The 18,584-nt window shown below is 55.7% G+C and overlaps 1 protein-coding gene across 1 annotated transcript; it reads left to right on the forward strand.

Moving 5' to 3' along the window:
* The first annotated feature begins 63 nt into the window (after positions 1 to 63).
* MEF2B (myocyte enhancer factor 2B) lies at positions 64 to 16,995 on the forward strand. Its single transcript, XM_021683089.2, has 9 exons — positions 64 to 93; positions 13,085 to 13,167; positions 13,690 to 13,893; positions 14,834 to 14,968; positions 15,441 to 15,588; positions 15,758 to 15,891; positions 15,985 to 16,078; positions 16,265 to 16,376; positions 16,684 to 16,995. Exons 2-9 carry the CDS (start codon positions 13,114 to 13,116, stop codon positions 16,907 to 16,909), a joined length of 1,107 nt encoding a protein of 368 aa, XP_021538764.1. The 5' UTR covers positions 64 to 93; positions 13,085 to 13,113; the 3' UTR covers positions 16,910 to 16,995.
* The last annotated feature ends 1,589 nt before the right edge of the window (positions 16,996 to 18,584 follow it).

Genomic DNA, 18,584 nt, shown 5'->3' on the forward strand with positions numbered 1-18,584 from the left:
TTCGAAGGCACCTGTGGCAGCCCCGCGCTCCGAGCTCTGTGCTGCAGCTGCGAGACTGGTCCGCGAGCGTCCAGAGGGCCCCAGGCCCAGCAGGTGCGTGTCGCGTCGGGCCGAGGTTTGTGTGGTGTCATTTGAACGGCACCTGTGGTTAGGGTTGGGTTTGGAAGTCCAAGTGTGCTGCCGTGCTTTGGAGAGTTGTGTGTCTAAGAGATGTGCGTCCTAGGATGTGAGCCTGAGATGTGTGTCCTGAGCGGTTGTGTCCAAAGGGTGTGAGTCTGAGGGGAAGGGTGTGTCCAAAGGGTTGCAAGTCCAAGGGTTGTGTTTCTGAGAGGTTGTGTGTCCAAGGGGCATGTGTCTGAGGGTTTTGATGTCATTTGGGGAATTGTGTGTCCCAAGTTGTGGGGCCATTGGCCCCTGTTACTTGTCTGTGAGCTGTGTCTGGTCTGTGAGCTGGAGTGTGCCCCTCTCTGGGGATGCACCCCTTGGCACATCCTCCAGGCCCTTGTACACACCCCAGTGCCTTGCTATGACTTTGCCCTTGTGTGTCACTGCCCCACACCTGCATGTGGCATGACTATCCATGTGTGCCTGTGACTGCCATGACCCTTACCTGCCCTGTGGGGTTTGAGCTTCAGGCAGTGAGTGTGGGGCCTCAGCTGGGCCCACGGGGTGCCTGTGAAGCTTGGGGGCAGGATAGGAGGTATGGAGCCCTGGGGGGGGGGGGGGTGGCACAGCTGCCTGGGTCACCCGCTTCCCTGTGCCTCAGTTTCCCCATCGGGGAGATGGGTACAGGAACAATAGTCACAGCCCTCTGAGATTGTCAGCACACGACAAGCTGGTGGCTGTGTTACCTTCACAGTCATGCTCCCCCTACCCGCCCCCCCCCCCCCCCCCCGGGGCCCCGGCTGCAGACATGGCGGACTGACCTACCTGGTTATCCTCAGTCCCCTTGTTGCAGACTTGGAAGTCAGAAATAGCTGAGGCCATGCCTGGCCTGCCCCGAAATCCTCACCCAGGAAGGTCAGGACCTCTGGACATTTGGCATCCAGTAATGAGAACTCTCAGACTATTGGAGTGACAGAAACTGGGTTCAAAACGGTATTTAGACTGGGAAGGACAAGTGTGTGGGGTTTAATTGCAAAGGTCAAAAGGGCTTTGGGAGAAGTCAGCCTTCCTCCATCCTGTCCCTATGCCTGCCTCCCACTGCCTGTCTGAGTCAAGGAGTGAATCTTGACTTCCAGGGAACAAAATTTTAGAACATTGAGGGCCGGGGGGGGGTCTCACCTACAAGAGCTGGAAGCTATTTATCTGGTCTGGAGTGCCCACTTTGCAGGAGGGAAGACTGAGGCCAGATGGAGACATCCAGTCTCCTCAGAGAAAGTATGGGCTCAAGGCTGCCCCTCTGCCATCCAGAGACAACAAAGCCAGGAACGAGGGGCCCAGTCTTCTCTCTCCTCTCGCTGTGTGACTTCAGACAGATCACTGCCCCTCTCTGAGCTCTGCAGCTGCCCCTGTGACCTGAGCAAGTTGAGCTCGGTTTTACATTCCACCTCCAACTAATGATATTTTGTTAAATCATTACCCAACCAGGCAGACATCTGGAAAATGCAAATTAAGAAAGGGAAAGGGAATTAAAATTATTTTTTACCCCAACTCAGATGCAATTAATGTAGAAATGTTAGGGGTCTGGCCTTCGGATATGCGGAACATAGACACCTGAAGACAGATGTCATTTTTCAGAGAGGATTTATCATACACTGGAATCCCATTTGGGGTCAGAGAGCTCACCCCAACCCTGGCCCTTGAATCCCTGTGGGGTGCACACAGAGGTTGGGTCCTATTTCTCAACCCCCAGAAGAGGGTCTCCCTGGGCCTGTATCTTGGGAGCTGTGAGACTGCCCTGTCACCTCTCAGGCCCAAGAATGAGTGTCTTGGACCCCAACCACGCCCCAGACTCACTTCCCAGACTGTGCAAGGACAGTGATTTGGGGGTGCAGCAGGACAGCCCTGGGGTACAAGCGAGGCTAGAGTGAGAATCTGGGGGGTCTCGCTGTGTGGCCTCGGGGAAGACTGCTTCCTCTTGTGTAAAATGGGGACAGTGATCTCCACTTCACTGGGCTCTTTGTGGGTCAGACAGGTTCTGTGTGTAAAGGAGGTAGCATGTGGGCCTGGGCAGACAGTAGGCCCTCAGTAATAGGAGGTGCCATCCGAACTGTGACCGAGTGGAAGTCCCTGTGAGCCCCGTCTAGGCCCATCCCCACCCCACCCTCTACCAGGGCCAAGGAGGCCTCAGGGCTGTCCACTTTCCTGGCCTGCTCTTCGCCAGGTCCAGGTTCACCCGGGATCAAGGCAGGGCCCTCAGCAGGGAGCAGTTGAGGCTGGTTGGCACAAGGAGTCACAGGCTGCGGGCACAGGCCTGCCCCTGTCCACTTTCCACACCCACAGCCCCCACTGTCTCTCACCAAATGCTGTCCTGGCCTCCCCCCAATAGGGCTTCTCCCCACAGCAGCCACGGGGTCTTCTGAAAATCCTGAATCAGACCACAGCTCTCACCTCCTTGCACACCCTCCATGGCTCCCCATTGCTCTACAGCCCACCCTCTCATCTCCACCCGGCCCCATGTGGCCTCCCTGCCCTCCTCTGTCTCCATCGGCTCCCCCTGCTTTAGTCACACTGGCTCCCCCTGCACCTGGAAGCTGACCAGCATGTTCCCACCTCAGGTCCTTTGCACCTGCCATTTCTTCCACCAAGCAGTCTCTCCCCCACATCCCGACATGGCTGGTGTCCTCTTGTCCTTGAGGACCCCCTTTTCAGAAAGGGCCTTCTGGCCCCTCTGTCCAAACCAGCTCCCTCCCCTGCCACCCACCCCTCCTGCTTCCCTCTGTTGAATTTCTTCCTTGAAGGTCTCTGTCTCTGCCATGATTATGTGTCTATTGTCACCGCTCCCACAGGGCTGGGTCTGTCCACTCCCTGTCCCTATGTCCCCTGCACCTGGTGTGCTCTCAGACATTTCTGGGGGAAGAGAGTGGGGACCACGGATGCCCAAGGTCCCCATCTTTGGATGGCTACGTCTTGGGTCTGCTGGGCCGTGGGCCGAGTCCCTTCCACCCAGCGCTGACAGATGTGCTAATTTCCCAAGCAGGGAGGCCCTGGCCTTAGGGGATGAGTTTCTGGGGGTCCCACAGGGATATCTTTCTCTGGAACAAAGAGAGGGGAATCTTGGGCCATCCCTGCAGTTGCCCCTATGGCTCGGGGGACATCACTGGGTGCCATGGGTGGCCCTGAGCTCCAACCTGGGACAGCAGGGTTGGGTTCTGAATGTAGAGTCTCTCCCAGCTCCAGGGGTCAGGGTCCCAAACCCTTCAGGGAGGTGGCATGGGGTAGTGGGCTTCTGTTTGCAGTAGCTGTGTCAGAGAAACTGGCCTTCTTGGCAGATGAGGGACATGATTTCCTTCCTGGATGGACAGTGGGACCTACGGAGGGTCAGTCCCTGGGCCGGAAAGGAGCATGAGCACCATCCACTTGGCTGTTGTGCTGGTGGCTGTTCAGAGCAGGGGTCTCCAACTGGAAGGGGGCAGGGCTCAAATTTGTTTTGTGGGCCACAGGCCTTTAGAAGAAAACTGAACCAGTTGTCCATGTTTCTTCCATTGATTAAGCAGTTTGCTCATTCACCCAAGGAAGGGTGATTGGGGGCCTACTGTGTGCCGGGCACTGGGGCGCTTCCACCCCTGCCCTCACTGAGTGGACATCGTAGTGGGACAGCATGATTGTCAAAGAAAGTAGCAAAGAAGCACAGAAAGTTTCCAGTGGGGCTAAGTGCCTCAGGGAGAGATGACTCTCCCCTGGGAAAATTGGCGCCTCCAGAAAAAGGGATTTCTGCTTGGCCTCGAAGGACATGGAGCAGCTCCTCAGACCTGGGCAAGCCTGGCAAGGGTGGTGGACCAGGGGAAAGGCCAGCTTGGGCAAAGGCCCAGTGGTGGGAATGTGGCAGGTCTGTGTGGGACTACTGTGTCAGATGCCCGAAAAGGGGCAGAAGGTGTACTAGAATTTGCTGGTAGATAAGGCCTTTCTAAAGAGGAGGGACAGGTAGGTGGGCGCCTGGGGAACTCCCAGGGACTAGCAGTACAAATGGGGAAACTAAGGCTCAGAGCATGTCAGGCAATGAATGTGCGTTGGAGCCAGGAATTGAACCCTGGTCTGGCCAGGCCCACAGCCACAGCCCTGGCCTCTCACTACATGGCCACAGTGGGCCCTCCTAGGAGCAAACCTGGGGAGGGGAGGTCTGAGGGACCCCACTGGGCCTCAGTTTCCCCATGGGTATCAGAGGGACTCATGGACAAGGGATCCCTAAGGGGTCTTCTCCAACTGGAACATTCTCAGTTTCTGGGGATTCAGAGCTGTATATGGGTGACACACCTCATCCCTCAGACCCCTACAGTTCCCAGGATCACCACAAAGATCCCTACAATCCGGGCACCTGGGTGGCTCAGTTGGTTAAGCGACTGCCTTCGGCTCAGGTCATGATCCTGGAGTCCCTGGATCGAGTCCCGCATCGGGCTCCCTGCTCGGCGGGGAGTCTGCTTCTCCCTCTGACCCTCTCCCCTCTCATGTGCTCGCTCTCTCTCATTCTCTCTCTCTCAAATAAATAAATAAAATCTTAAAAAAAAAAAAAAGATCCCTACAATCCCCTGCCACCTGCTCCGGTGTAGCCTGTGAGCCCCATGAAGTGCCCAGATATGTGACCCACCCCAGGTGTTCACTTCCCACAGACTCCCCAACCCCCGACCCTCCCCTGGAGCTGCTGACCACTCTGGCTCCAGAAGCCAGAGGGTTGGGCATTATTACCACTGCAGGTCTGGGGGCCCTACCTGTGTCTGAGGGTCTACAGGCAACAGACATGCATGTGTTTGGGGGGCATGGTATGTTTGGGAGTGTCTGCGTGTATTTGGGAGTCTGGTGCATTTGGGGAATTGGAATGTGTCGGGGGCTCAGCGTGTGTCTGGAGAGGTCTGTGTGTATTTGGGGGTCTACATGTGCAGGGTGCTCTGAGTGTGTTTTGGGGATATGTGTGTTTGGAAAGCTGCATGGGTTTGGGGGGGTCTGTGTGTATTTTGGACCACATGTCTTTTGGGGACTTCTGTATGGAGGGATCCACATGTGTTTGAGGGTGATCCATGTGTTGGGGAGATCTATGTTTGTTTTAAGCATCTGTGCATTTTGAGGGGCTCTGCATTGTTTGGGGGACTCCTTGTGTGGGGCATCTCCCTACCCTCATCTTTCCATTTGAGGAATGGGCTTTCTTCTCGTCCCCCTATTTCTTAAACCCCCTGCCTAGTCTGCCTAGGGCCCTTGCCTGATCTGGGCACCTCCCAGGGCTGAGTAGAGGTGACCATGTGACCATGAAAGCTCGATGCACAGGGGAAGGAGGAGTACAGAACACCTACTGTGAAGCCCCAGCACCCCCCAACCCCAGCTCAGCAAGGCAGCCCTGACTCTCCCCATTTCCTGGAGGAGGAAACTGAGGCCCACACAAGTTTGGCCACACCAGAGTCACTGCCAGAGCCCGCCTGCCCTCGGGGCCTACTGTGGGCTGAGCCAGCCCCTAGGTCACCCACAGAGGCCCCCCCCACTTGGGGCACCATCTCCCCTGGCCCCCAGGGTAGGAGGCAGGCCCAGGGCCCCTGCTGGGGGGGGAGGGTCGCTGGCAGCTGGGGTCGGAATAGCTTGAGCCCTCAAGAGAGAGGAAGGGGAGGGTCCCAGCTTTCCAAGGGGCTCTTCCTGTCGCCTGTAATGAGGTACTTGGGGAACAGGTGATGAAACCACCTCCTGGGTTGCGTGAGGCGAGGTTGCAGGCTTGATTCGCTGCAGCCGCCCAGGAGCAGCGCCCCCTCCCCGCTTCGCCGCGTCCCCGTGGGCCCTCCCCTCCCCCTCCCCACCACCACCCACCTGCCTCTCACTTCTCCTTTCCTCCCCTCCTTTCCCTGTCCGGGTGCCCCGCCAAGCTGTGGCCTCTGGGCTCCGGGGTCCGGCAGCGTGACTGTGCCACTTGTCCCCCCATTTAAGCCCCACTGGGAGCCAAGAAGGGGAACTTGACTGGCTCCTGGTCTTTTCTCTCAAACTCTCACTGCAAGGCCTTTGAGGCCAGAATTCTGTGACCCATTTTATGGGGGAGGAAGTGGGGGCTTGATATCACCCAGCGTGTCGCTGTGTGTGTCGCTGTGGTCTTGCAAGATGGCATGCTGACTCAGCGCCCCCAATCCCAAGGCCCAGCCCTTCTTCCTTCTGGCTTCTGGAAGGCAAGAAGACAAGGTCAGCAGAGCCATCCACCACCCCGTCCTCCCCAGCTGGTGGGGGAGAAGGATTCTTACCCCCATTTACAGGTGAGAAAACTGAGTCCTCAGACAGGGAGAAAGCAATGGTGAAGGGTCAGTGGGAGGGTGACATTCTTTCCAGTTCCTGTAGTATCTCCATCACCAAGGTGCTAAAAGACCTCACCAGGTCAAAGAGGTGACAGTCTACGGCCTGAAGGACCCCAGAGGTGTTTGTTGATTGACTTAGTGAGCACAGGTACAGCCGTTGAGAGTTTATGGTGCTCCGGGCACTCAGGAAACCTTCCTTTGTCCTCAGTTCTTTCCCTGCACAGTGCTCAGGCCTGGGATCTAGGCTCTTCTCCCACCCCTCACATATGCCACCAGTGGATCCAGGCCCTTTCGTTGCCAAGCGATTCTTCCGCTTCTACCCCCCGCCCCGTCCCAGTTCAGGCCTCACATCTCCCACCTGGACACCTGCCCCAGCCTCTCCCTGTCACCTGCCTCCTTCTTAGATGCTACTCCCCACGGCAACCCTGAGCAGAGGAAGCTTTTTAAAAAAAATCTTTTGACTGAGATAAATCATAGAAAAAGGCACAAATCATCGGAGTAGGGCTAACACATTTGCACAAATGAAACACGTCTGAGTCCTTGGACTCTGGGCTGGCGAGCAGCCCCTGCAAGTCCTGCTGCCCTGTCACAGTGCCTGCCCGGGGTGGCCACTGTGCTGACCCTCATCACTGTAAAAGGGAATTTCGCCTCTTCTGGAACTTCACATAAATGGGATTACACAGCGCGTCCCCACTGTTGAGTCCAGCACCTGTGTGGTTGCATGGAGCTGGAGTGCATCCTTTTACTGTGCTAGGTAGTAGTCCCATCATAGAGTCTAGTAGAGAGTATTAGCCAATTCTCCCATGGAGGGCATCTGGGTGGGTTCCAGCTTGGGGCAAGGATGAATGAAGCTACTGAAAACACTCTTGTCTGTGTCCTTTGGTAAAATATGGACCCATTTCTCTTGGGTGAATACTGAGGAGAGAGATCGCTGGGTCATAGGGAAGATGGATTCACCTTTAGGAGACACCAGCTGGTTTTCCCGAGTGGCTCTGCCTCTTTCCCCTCCCACCAGCCATGTAAGAGAGTACAAGGGGATTTTTCAAACTGTAAAATTATATCCCGACCCCCCCGACCCCAAACTCTCCATGGCTCCTCGTTGACCTCAGAGTAAAGCCCACAGTCGTCACTGTGGCCTTATGTGATCCGACCCTCACAGTCTTCCCTACCACCATCCTTCATCCCTCTCCCCTCTTCCCACTGTCATACTGTCTGCCCGTACAGTCTTCTGTGATTTCTTTAAAGTACCAAACTCCTGGGACGCCTGGGTGGCTCAGTCGGTTAAGCTTCTGCCTTCAGCTCAGGTCATGATCCCAGGATCCTGGGATCAAGTCCTGCATTGGGCTCCCTGCTCAGCGGGGAGCCTGGTTCTCCCTCTGCCTGCCGCTCCCCCTGCTTGTGCTCTCTCTCTCTCTGACAAATAAATTAATAAAATCTTAAAAAATAAAAATAAAATACCAAACTTCTGATCGCTCCAGATCTTTGCCCTTGGAGATCCCCCTGCCAGGAATACCCCTCACCCCCACAAAATCTTCCATGACTGGCTCTTCCCTTGCTTGGCTGTCTCTTTCATGTGTTCCAGGTCTCAGCTCCAATCTCACCTCTTCAGGAGATCTTCCCTGAAATCTCTGGTTCACATTGACCCTTTCATGGTCAATACATCTCTCTCTCTGGGGCGCCTGGGTGGCTCAGTCGTTAAGCGTCTGCCTTTGGCTCAGGTCATGATCTCAGGGTCCTGGGATCGAGCCCCGCATCGGGCTCCCTGCTCAGCCGGAAGCCTGCTTCTCCCTCTCCCATTCCCCCTGCTTGTGTTCCTTCTCTCGCTTTGTCTCTCTCTGCCAAATAAATAAATAAAATCTTTATTTATTTATTTATTTTTTAAATTTTTTTTTTTAAGATTTTATTTATTTGCGAGAGAGAGAATGAGAGACAGAGAGCATGAGAGGGAGGAGGGTCAGAGGGAGAAGCAGACTCCCTGCCGAGCAGGGAGCCCGATGTGGGACTCGATCCCGGGACTCCAGGATCACGACCTGAGCCGAAGGCAGTCGCTTAACCGACTGAGCCACCCAGGCGCCCCTAAATAAATAAAATCTTTAAAAAAAAAAAATACATCTCTCTCTCTGGACTTAGTCGGGTTCTGACATATAGGAGTTTTTGTAAAAATGACTTGGGCAATTCTCATTGCTTGCAAAGGTCTGGGTTAGTTTCAGTAACATTGCATTTCCCTCTCCTTTGAGGTTTGATAAAAGCCGTAAAACCATGTGGGCCTGCTGTCCTTTTAATGGTAGGTCTTGAGTCACTTTTCTAATCTTCTATGGTCATTGGTCTACTTAAACTTTCTACTTCTTTTGTGATCAGCTTATTGAAGGGGTTGGCACATGGTGGATATTTAATATATGCTAAGTATGAGGGTATGAAGAAAAGGGTAGGGAGGTACTGGACTCTCAGCTTCAAATGACCACCCCCTTCCCATCTGCTCAGACCCCCAATCCAACCTGTCCATCAAGGCCCAACTACATGCTTCCTCCTCTGAGATGCCCTCTTGGATTTCTCCTGGGCCTCCTTCCCCGCTCCATTCTCGGGTCAATGGGCCCATTTCTTTGCTTCTCTGCTAGACAGACGCCACAAACTCTCTGCTTTCTGGCTGGATAGTGTGGGGGTGGAGGGGGGATGTGTGCACAGAAGAGGCCTCCCCCCTCGTGCCTGGCACATTCAGCATGTGCTGCCACCTCCCCCCAGCAGTTCCGATCACGCCAACATCTGGAGAACAGGCCACCGGGTCTGTCTGCGGCTCAGTGGGGATTTGCATGTGAGTACAAATATATATGCACACTCTGGGCCTTCCGCCTCCGCATTCCTTGGCTGGCCCTTCACACCTGGGCTTGAGACAGGTCAACGCTGAGTGACTGGATTTGCATGCCCATGTATTTCTGGGTAGGGAGTCAGCTGGGGGAGTCTGAGAGGAAGTTGTTGAGGGAAGCTGGGGGCAGTTCAGAGTCTCTCTTGACCTGCTCCATTCACTAAATCTGGTCCTGAGGGGCTTCCAGTCTGAGGGAGACAGAGCTGTATATACACACCCCTGGCCCCATGGGGTCAAAACTGGAGGGGAAATTCGGGAGCTGTAGGAGTCCAGAGTGAGGGCAGGGAGGGCTTCCTAGAGGAATTAATTTTTTGAGCTGGGTTTTGAAGTGTGAATAGGAGTTGGCCAAGTGCAAAAAAAGGGCTTTCCAGGCAGTCATTTTGTTGAAGGTAGATTAAGATTGGCAGGGGCTAATTGGGGCAGGACCTCAAATGCCAGGCTGGGGACTAGAAATTTCTCCTGAGGGCAGAGGGGAGCCATGAAGAGGGTGTGAGCAAGAATGGGGTATGGGGGCGCCTGGGTGGCTCAGTTGGTTAAGCGACTGCCTTCGGCTCGGGTCATGATCCTGGAGTCCCGGGATCGAGTCCCACATCGGGCTCCCTGCTGAGCAGGGAGTCTGCTTCTCCCTCTGACCCTCCCCCCTCTCATGCTCTCTGTCTCTCATTCTCTCTCTCGCAAATAAATAAAATCTTAAAAAAAAAAAAAAAAGAATGGGGTATGATCAGAGCTGTATGTTGGGTAGATCGCTCAATGGCCTTGTCTCTGTGGCTTCTACCCCTGGACTCCTTGCTCCAGCCTCATTACTGTGTCTCGTCCTTCTTCAGGGCCTTTGGACCTGCTCCTCCTTCTACCTGGAACTCACTTCCTGTCTCGGCTCTTGGGTCTCAGTTCAGAGAGAACCACCCCCACCTTCTGGCTCATGGGGCTCCCTCATTATGTGAGCCTTGCCCTGGCCAAGATGTCCTTGTCTAAACTGGGGACAGATTGAGAAGGGTCCAGATTCAGATCTTCCAGGCCTGGAAATTCATGTCTGAGTCCCACGTTCCCATGGGACCCCACGCACGGGGGCATTTCCGGAGTCACCTTGGCACCAGGACCTCCGGACCAGTGCCCCCCTTCTGTCCCGAGGGACCTGTCAGGGCGGGGGCAACACATCCCAGCCGTGGGAACGCACCCGATTCCGGCCAGGGATTAAAATTAGCCCGGAAAGTTAAATTTAGCAAGTCAAGCTGGAGCTGGGGGGCCAGGGCTGGGGCTCCCGTGGGTCCTGGCTCTGCATAGTTATGACTGCTCAGAGACCCAGACCAGAGAGAGTGGAGGGCACACCTGGGGTCACACAGCAAGCCAAATACGACAGCGTCTAACACTCCTGGGCCCTGGGACTCTGGAACATTGGGTGGGGGGGTCCCACCCAAACCCCTGGAGCTGGAGTCTGGGAAGCAGGTATGGTTGCTCCTGGAGATGGACCCACATTTTCCTACACTTCCCAAGAACTCATTCCCAAGCCTGTGTCAGGTGCTCTGCATTTCATACCCAGCCCCTCCACAGAACAGCACACTGAGGCCTAGGGAGAGGCCTCCCTTGCTGAGGATTGCCCAGTGGGTCAGAGGCTGTCTGGGACCTGACCGCAGGCCCACCTGACCCTGGGCAGGCCACTCACCGGAAGCCTCAGTCACCTGTGACATGAGAGGGGCCGGGAGGTCATGTGGTCATAGACTTGGTGGAAGGGTCTTGGATGCCTTGGGGTGGCTGTCTGTACAGCGGGATGAATGCTACACGGTGGGCAACGTGACTCCTTCATTCCAAGGAGCCCTGCAAGGGGAGAGCTGGGGAAGGCCTGGACCCGACATGCTGCATATCTTGGGGACATGCTGTCCTCCACAAGTCCATTCTCACCCTTGAGCACGCCTCCAGGGAGATCCAAGGTCCTCAGGAGAAGGGTCCAGGGTTTCTCTCAAGCAGACCTCAGGCCCAAACCCCAGTGGTGAGCTCTAAGCTTGAGGTCTTTTCAGGGTGTCCTGACCTACTCCCACCTGTTATTCTTTTTATTTTTTAAAGATTCATTTGTCCATTTGAGAGAGAGAGAGAGAAAGAGAGAGGGGAGGGACAGAGGGAGAAGGAGAGAAAATCCTCAAGCAGACTCCCCGCTGAACCTGGAACCCCCTGCAGGGCTCAATCCCAGGACCCTGAGATCAGAACCCAAGCTGAAATCAAAAGTCAAATGCTCAACTGACTGAGCCCTCAGGTCCCCCCTGTTATTCTTTTTATTTTTTTAAAGATTTTATTTATTTATTTATTTGACAGAGATAGAGCACAAGCAGGGTGAGGGTCAGACGGAGAAGCAGGCTTCCTGATGAGCAGGGAGCCTGGTGCAGGGCTCGATCCCAGGACCCCAGGATCATGACCTGAGCCAAAGGCATACACTTAACCAACTGAGCCACCCAGGCGCCCCAATTCTTTTTTTTTTATAATTTTTTAAAAAGATTTTATTTATTTATTTGAGAGAGAGCACATGAGAGGGGAGAGGGTCAGAGGGAGAAGCAGATTCCCCGCCGAGCAGGGAGCCCGATGCGGGACTCGATCCAGGGACTCCAGGATCATGACCTGAGCCGAAGGCAGTCGCTTAGCCAACTGAGCCACCCAGGCACCCGCCCCAATTCTTTTTAAATGGATATAATCTATAATCACTGAGAGGGGAAAGTTAGAAAATTCAGATAATCAAAAAGGGAAGGAAAAAAAAAAGACACCAAAGGTCACACATTGTACGTTTCCATTTACATGAAACCTCTAGAACGCACACGTCCATAGTGACAGCAGATCTGTGGTTGCCAGGGTCTGGGGAGGCAGGATGGGGAGTGACTGCTAATACACATGGGGTCTCCTTTTTGGGGGATGAAAACTTTCTGGAGCTAGGTGGAGGTAATGGTTGTACAACAGTGTGAACGCACTAAGTGCCACTGAATTGCACGCTTTAAAATGGTGATTTTTAGGTGGTGCAAATTGCATCTAAATTTTTTACAAAGGGGGAAAAATTCACCCATAAATTTCCACCCAGCAGTGACTCCTATCTTGCTCATTTCCTTCTAGTCTTTTCTACTCTCAATGCAATTTTTAAATATATGTTTTCTTATAACCACAGCCCTTGATCTTGCTTGTTGGGGAGCTGTTTTGAATTGAATGGCTTAAAGGTGTCTGATGTGCGGCGTACCAGGCTTTAAAAATTTTTTTTCCCAGTGGCTCAAGATCAGTGATTCAGTGAGCGATGTTTCCTGAGCGCCGCCAGGTATCGGCATCAGATGTCCATCCAACCTGGCCCGTCAAGGGCTTTTAGGCTGTTGCTAGTATTCAGAACAGCAGTGCATATGTAGCATCTTCTGTGTGCTGGACGGATCTGAATGCTGCACGTGGGTTAGCTCACTTTATCTCCCAACAACACCGGGCTGTGCGTGACACTGTTATCCCCACTGCACACACACAGGGGCTTAGGAAGGTCAGGCTCCCCCGAGGTCCCACAATTACCAGCTTGTTTTGTTTTGGAGGCAGGGGTGGGGCATCTGTACCCCGATCCTTTGCCCTCGATTAGCCTTCTCTTCATGTGGAATTGGTCCAAAGGTGTTCACTGAGCATCTACTGCATCTGGGGCCAGTTGAGAGTGGGGATTGTGGGGGGGACCCAGCCTGCCTTGATTTCCCCCCATCATCTCCCCCTCAGAGCTTGGCAGGGGCAGGTGGAAGACAGAAGGGAGGCTGGGTGTCCGGTCTCACTTTCCATCCACCCACTCTGTCCTCTTTTCCTTCCCCGCAAGGCCAAGGTCGCTCCAACCAGCCTGGCACAATGGGGAGGAAAAAAATCCAGATCTCCCGCATTCTGGACCAAAGGAATCGGCAGGTGAGTTCACTGGGCGGGGAACAGTGGCTGGGGGAAAGGTGTTCTTGGCAGCAGACCCAGCCTGGGCAAAGGCCTGTCCATTTGGGGGAGCTGCAAGGGCATGGGGAGTCCGGAGTTTGATATGTAGCATTTGCTCATCTTCATGATGATTTATTCATTTATTCTCCCTGACGACTGGAGCCCCAGTCACGGGAGAGATGAAGTTTGACACAAACCCACCCAACTCAGAGGGCTGGTCCAGAGGGAGGCACAGAACTGACGAAGCTCAGAGAAGGAATTTGGGCCCTGTCCTGGAGACCCAGGAAAACTTCCCAAAGGAGAGGACATTTGGACAAGGTTTTGAAGCACCAATAGGAGTTGGCCGGGTTGAGAGGTGAGAAGTAGGGGAGCAGCCAGGAAGGACAGCATGCACAAGGCACAGAATCTTGAGGCATGCTCAGGGAACAGTTAGGCCCCTCCATCTCCTCCTTGCCACCCCCAATCCATGTCTTCTCCCACCCCGTCTGTGCGTCCCGGCTCCAGGTGACATTTACTAAGCGGAAGTTCGGGCTGATGAAGAAGGCCTATGAGCTGAGCGTGCTCTGCGATTGTGAGATCGCCCTCATCATCTTCAACAGCGCCAACCGCCTCTTCCAGTATGCCAGCACGGACATGGACCGCGTGCTCCTGAAGTACACGGAGTACAGCGAGCCCCACGAGAGCCGCACCAACACCGACATCCTTGAGGTACCCCTGAGGCACTCCTCCCAGCGCCCTGCGCCTGCTCCGAGCCTAGGGACTCCTGGCACAAAAGATGAATGTTGCAACCTGGCTTTACTGCTGGTAAAAGCAGCTTTGAGGCAATGTGGGGTCTCTCCGAGGGGCAGCTGCCCCCACAGTAGAGATAAAAACATCCACTGTGTGCCCCGCACACACTTCATCTCACTGAATCCTGTCCCCTGTTTGGTGAGGGCAGAGAGCAAGCAGACCTCACGGAGGGCCCGGAGTGTTTTTGTCTGAGCTGCTGTGTCCCCAGGAGAAAGAGACAGAAGCAGCCGGGCACTAGCTGATTCGTCCCCCACACCCGCCACTCAGGCTGGGCGAGATCACTTCCCTTTGGACATGGGAATCTTTTCCCAAGATGGGAAGCTGAAGCCCCAGAGATGGAGATGGAGAGACCAGCAGGCCTAGGGCTGCACATGGTGACCCCTAATGTTTCAGGAGGGTGGGGGAGAAGCTGTCAAAGGAGAGGCAGGGCTCCAGGAGTGTGCAGGTCCTGGGGGAAGCAGCTCAGGAAAGCCTAGAAGGTTGTCCTCCAACATTTATGAAACACCTACTGCACTCCAGGCACGGAGGCTGCACTCCAGTGCGGAACGGAGGTAGCAGGGTCGTATTCAGGAGGAGTGTTAGGACAGTGCCAGCAGGGCCAGTGGATCTTGGCCCCCACTGTGTGACCTGGGCCTCTCTGGTCCCAGGGCAGGACAGTCCCTCTCTCACACACATTTGGAATTTGCTAGATGATAACTCACTAGGGTTTTTGATCAATGGGATTTGGCTGGAACAGGCTGTGCCTGCACTCCGATCCACCCACAGAGCTGGGCGGGGTAGATCTCTTCCCTCTCCCATAGAACCAGGTTCCCTGGCTAGGATCGGGGGAGGGTCACCCTGTTGTCTCCTCTCCCCACAGACACTGAAGCGGCGGGGTGTGGGCCTCGATGGACCAGAGCTGGAGCCAGATGAAGGGCCTGACGGGCCAGGAGAGAAGCTGCGAAGGTTGGCAGGTGATGGGGGTGACCCAGCCTTGCCCCGGCCCCGGCTCTATGTAAGTGACTTCCTGCACCACCACGAAGGGGCCCTCCCTCACCTCCTAGGCCCAAGTGGTCAAGGCTGAGACTCAGACAAGGACCTAAGGCCAAGAAGCCTAGAGTTAGGGAGCAGGTCTCTGCCTAGGTGGGAAGGGAAGCTTTCCTGGAGGAGTGGGCATTATAGTTGGGGTTTTGAAGGATGAATAAGAGTTCAATGGACAGCCATTTCTTCCTCCTTTATTTCTTTGATTCATCAAACACCCTGGGAAGCCCCCTCAGTGCCAACCCCATGCTGAGCAAGAAGCCTCAGCTCTGGGCCTGTCAGTGAGTGATAGCACCAGACAAAGGCTCCTTCCATCATGTGGGGTTAGGCCAGAGGGAGGAGTAGCAAGGGCTTCCAGAGGTGGAGGCTGCCCCTGATTTTCTGTCTTGGATTTAATGTCCTCATCTCCATGTTCCTCCAACCAATCCCGTCCTCTCTGCCCTCAGCCAGCAGCCCCTACTATGCCCAGCCCGGACATGGTATATGGGGCCCTGCCCCCACCAGGCTGCGACCCCAGTGGGCTTGGGGAGGCCCTCCCCGCCCAGAGCCGCCCATCCCCTTTCCGGCCAGCAGCCCCCAAAGCTGGGCCCCCAGGTGAGCATGGGCCACAGGCCCTGGGGCAAAAGGGAGTGGGAATCCAAGGGGGGCTTGTAGAGGGATCTTGGCTCAGGCACTGCTTGTCTGTGTGTATTACCTCTGGACCTCAGACTTCATTAGATTACATGGCCACATGCCCTCTCTCTGGGGGTTTCCTGCTCCTCAGGCCTGGCACACCCTCTCTTCTCACCGAGCCACCTTGCCAGCAAGACACCACCACCCCTGTACCTGGCAGCAGATGGGCGGAGGCCAGACCTGCCTGCTAGCCTGTCGGGGGCCCGAGGGGGACTGAGCACCTCAGTGAGTGAGGGGAAGGTGTAGCAGGGCTGTTGGGGGAGGGCAGGATGGCCTGGGTGTGGGCCTCAGTTTCCCCTTTACCCTGTCTCCCCACAGAGAGGCCTCTATGGTAGCCTACAGAGTCCATGCTCTGCCACAGCTCCGGGACCCCCACTCGGGAGTTTCCCCTTCCTCCCTGCAGGCCCCCCAGGTATGCACCCCCCCATGTTCCCTGCCATGGGAGGCATCCATACACCTGCCTGCTGGGGGTGAGGGGTGGGGGGGTGGTCAGCATTTCCCCACCCACCAGGACTGAAAACTGGCTGGTGGGATAGGTCAAGCTTGGGCAAGGGGCTCCCTGAGGTCAGGGCCTCAGTTTATTCCTCCTACCCCCCAGATTATGGCCTGGGAGACCCACCTCCGCCCCCTGGCCTGCTGCAGCCCCCCACCCTGGCCCCCTGGCAGCATTCCAGGGGTGATGGGCCCCCAGCCGCCCCTCCCCAGCCCAGGTAAGTGCCCCAATTGCCCCTCCTCTCTCCCCTCCGTATTTCGGGTCGTTGTGGGGGTCCCTCCAAGTCTTCCGAAGCCCCTAGCCACTGCTGACCTCTGGTGGCCACTCCTGGTTCTACACTCAGCCCCTCCCGTCTGTTCTTGGTGGGATGGGTGGCTATTTTGGAAACCCCAAGAGGGACCGCCACCCCCTCCTTTCCCAAGGTCCTCCCGCCGAGCCTTTGCCCAAGCCATACCACCTCCCTGGCTTTCCTCCCTTCCTTGCTGAGCTCACAACCCTCCTTCTCTCTCTCTCTCTCCCTGCAGTGGGAGCCGAAGCCTGAGTGAGGAGGGTCCCCCTGCCCGTGGCGCCTCCCCACCAACCCCCCCAGTCAGCATCAAGTCCGAGCGCCTCTCGCCAGCCCCTGGGGGCCCCGGCGACTTTCCCAAGACTTTCCCCTATCCCTTGCTCCTGTCCCGGCCCCTGGCAGAGCCCCTACGGCCCGGACCCCCCCTACGCCGTCTGCCCACTGCCGACGGCTGGGCTCGGTAGTGGACCCAGGGGTGGCATGGGTCCTTCCTCCCACGCGGGGCGAGGGCACGTGGGGTCCCAGTCTCCCTCCCCGCGTCGTTAGAGAAGAGCCAGCAGTTAACGTCCCTCCAAAGTGAGGGCCTGGAGTTCAGATCCACGGTCGGGGGTGCTCCTTTCTCCCTTTCCTGTGTGTGTATCCACCAATAAAACACGCGTGGTGTCCATGGACGAAACTATCTGTCGCTACTCAGAACCACCACCACGTCCGGGTCCTCCCATCTCTTCCCAAGAGGTCTGTCTTGCCTTGTCTCGGTTTGGAGTACCCCCTTCAGAATCCTATCCTGAGACTAGGATTCAAAGGTGGGTATCCCGGAGGAAGGCAGTTGAGGGGTAGGGACGTGCCGGGGAAGAGCCCTGCAGGGGGCAGCAGCGAGCAGGTGACTTCGTGGGCAGCGCTGCCCACCTCCTCCGCCCCTGGGGACCCTGGGGGAGCGCTTAGAGCACGCACCTAAAGTGGTTCCGCTTCAGGGTTGAGAGGCTGGGCTACCACCTCCTGAGGATGTCAAGTCGTGTGCTCAAGGGGAAGTTTCCAGGCTGGGTTGCAATCACTTGCAGCAAGAAGCAGCTGGGAATCTTGAACATTGTTCAATGGGGCAGTCACTACACCATTCATCTTTTAATGGGCATATCCCTTGATCCCTTGACCCAGCAATTTCGATCCACCAGAGGCAGGAGGGAGCCGGGCGTTTATCTACCCACTGGGGGGGGGGGGCACAAACTCCCCCCACTCTGGCGGGCATCCTGAGGGCAGACTTGGGTGTCCAGGAGCCAGAGGGAGCTCCATCTGCTTCTCCTGTCCAGTCACTCCCCAAGGTGGTCTTGTGGGATGTTTATAACACTCAGATCTGATCCCTGACCTTTCCGAGCTCCTCAGCTGCCCCCACCCCTCTACTCCGTCTGCCCCTGTCACCCACCATGTCCCCTGCCGTGAGTCCCCCTAGAAATACTTCCAGTCCCAAGCCTTGGTGGGGTGAAATGGAGGCAAGGCTGGAGAGGGTCCCTTCTTAGCCTCTGGATCTCACCCTCATGGGGGACAAGAAGCCAGGCCAGTCCCTGAAGTTAGTGCCCACAGGTTAAGCACCCCGTGTCGGGTTCTTAAAAATGTAGGCTGCTTTCAAAGATTGGGAGGTGGGGGCACGGGCGGGTGGGTATGGTTCTGCATGCCCATCCTGGGAGACTGCACTTTCGCCACCATCCATTAGGTGGCGCCCAATAGTGTGCTTTGGATTCTGCACTCCCCGCTCAAAAGTAAAAAATAAAATAGAAATAGTAATTAAAAAAAATAAAATCCCTCTTGGCTTTCAGGGGCTTCATCCCATGTTTTCAGGGTCTGAGCCTGGGGACTCAGAAAGGTCTGTGTCACCTGTTGCCTGCATATGTATAATTACACTGTAGAGCATGGGGTGTCCCCCAGGACATGAAAGGTCAGTGAGCAGGCTACTGGCTTCTGGAAACACCTTTGGTCCAAACTCTAGCTCTGCACCTGCTGGCTCTGTGGGGGTGTGTGTGTGGGGGGGGGTGGAGCAGCGAGGGTTGTGTGAAAGTGTCCTCTACCAGCCTTTCTAAGGACACCGTGGTGATGTCAGTCAGGGCTATTGTCACCATCAGAGGGACCCTGAGTCTCCCAGGAGCTCAG

The sequence above is a fragment of the Neomonachus schauinslandi genome, chromosome 1, assembly GCF_002201575.2.
Source record: "Neomonachus schauinslandi chromosome 1, ASM220157v2, whole genome shotgun sequence".
NCBI classification, from domain to species: domain Eukaryota; kingdom Metazoa; phylum Chordata; class Mammalia; order Carnivora; family Phocidae; genus Neomonachus; species Neomonachus schauinslandi.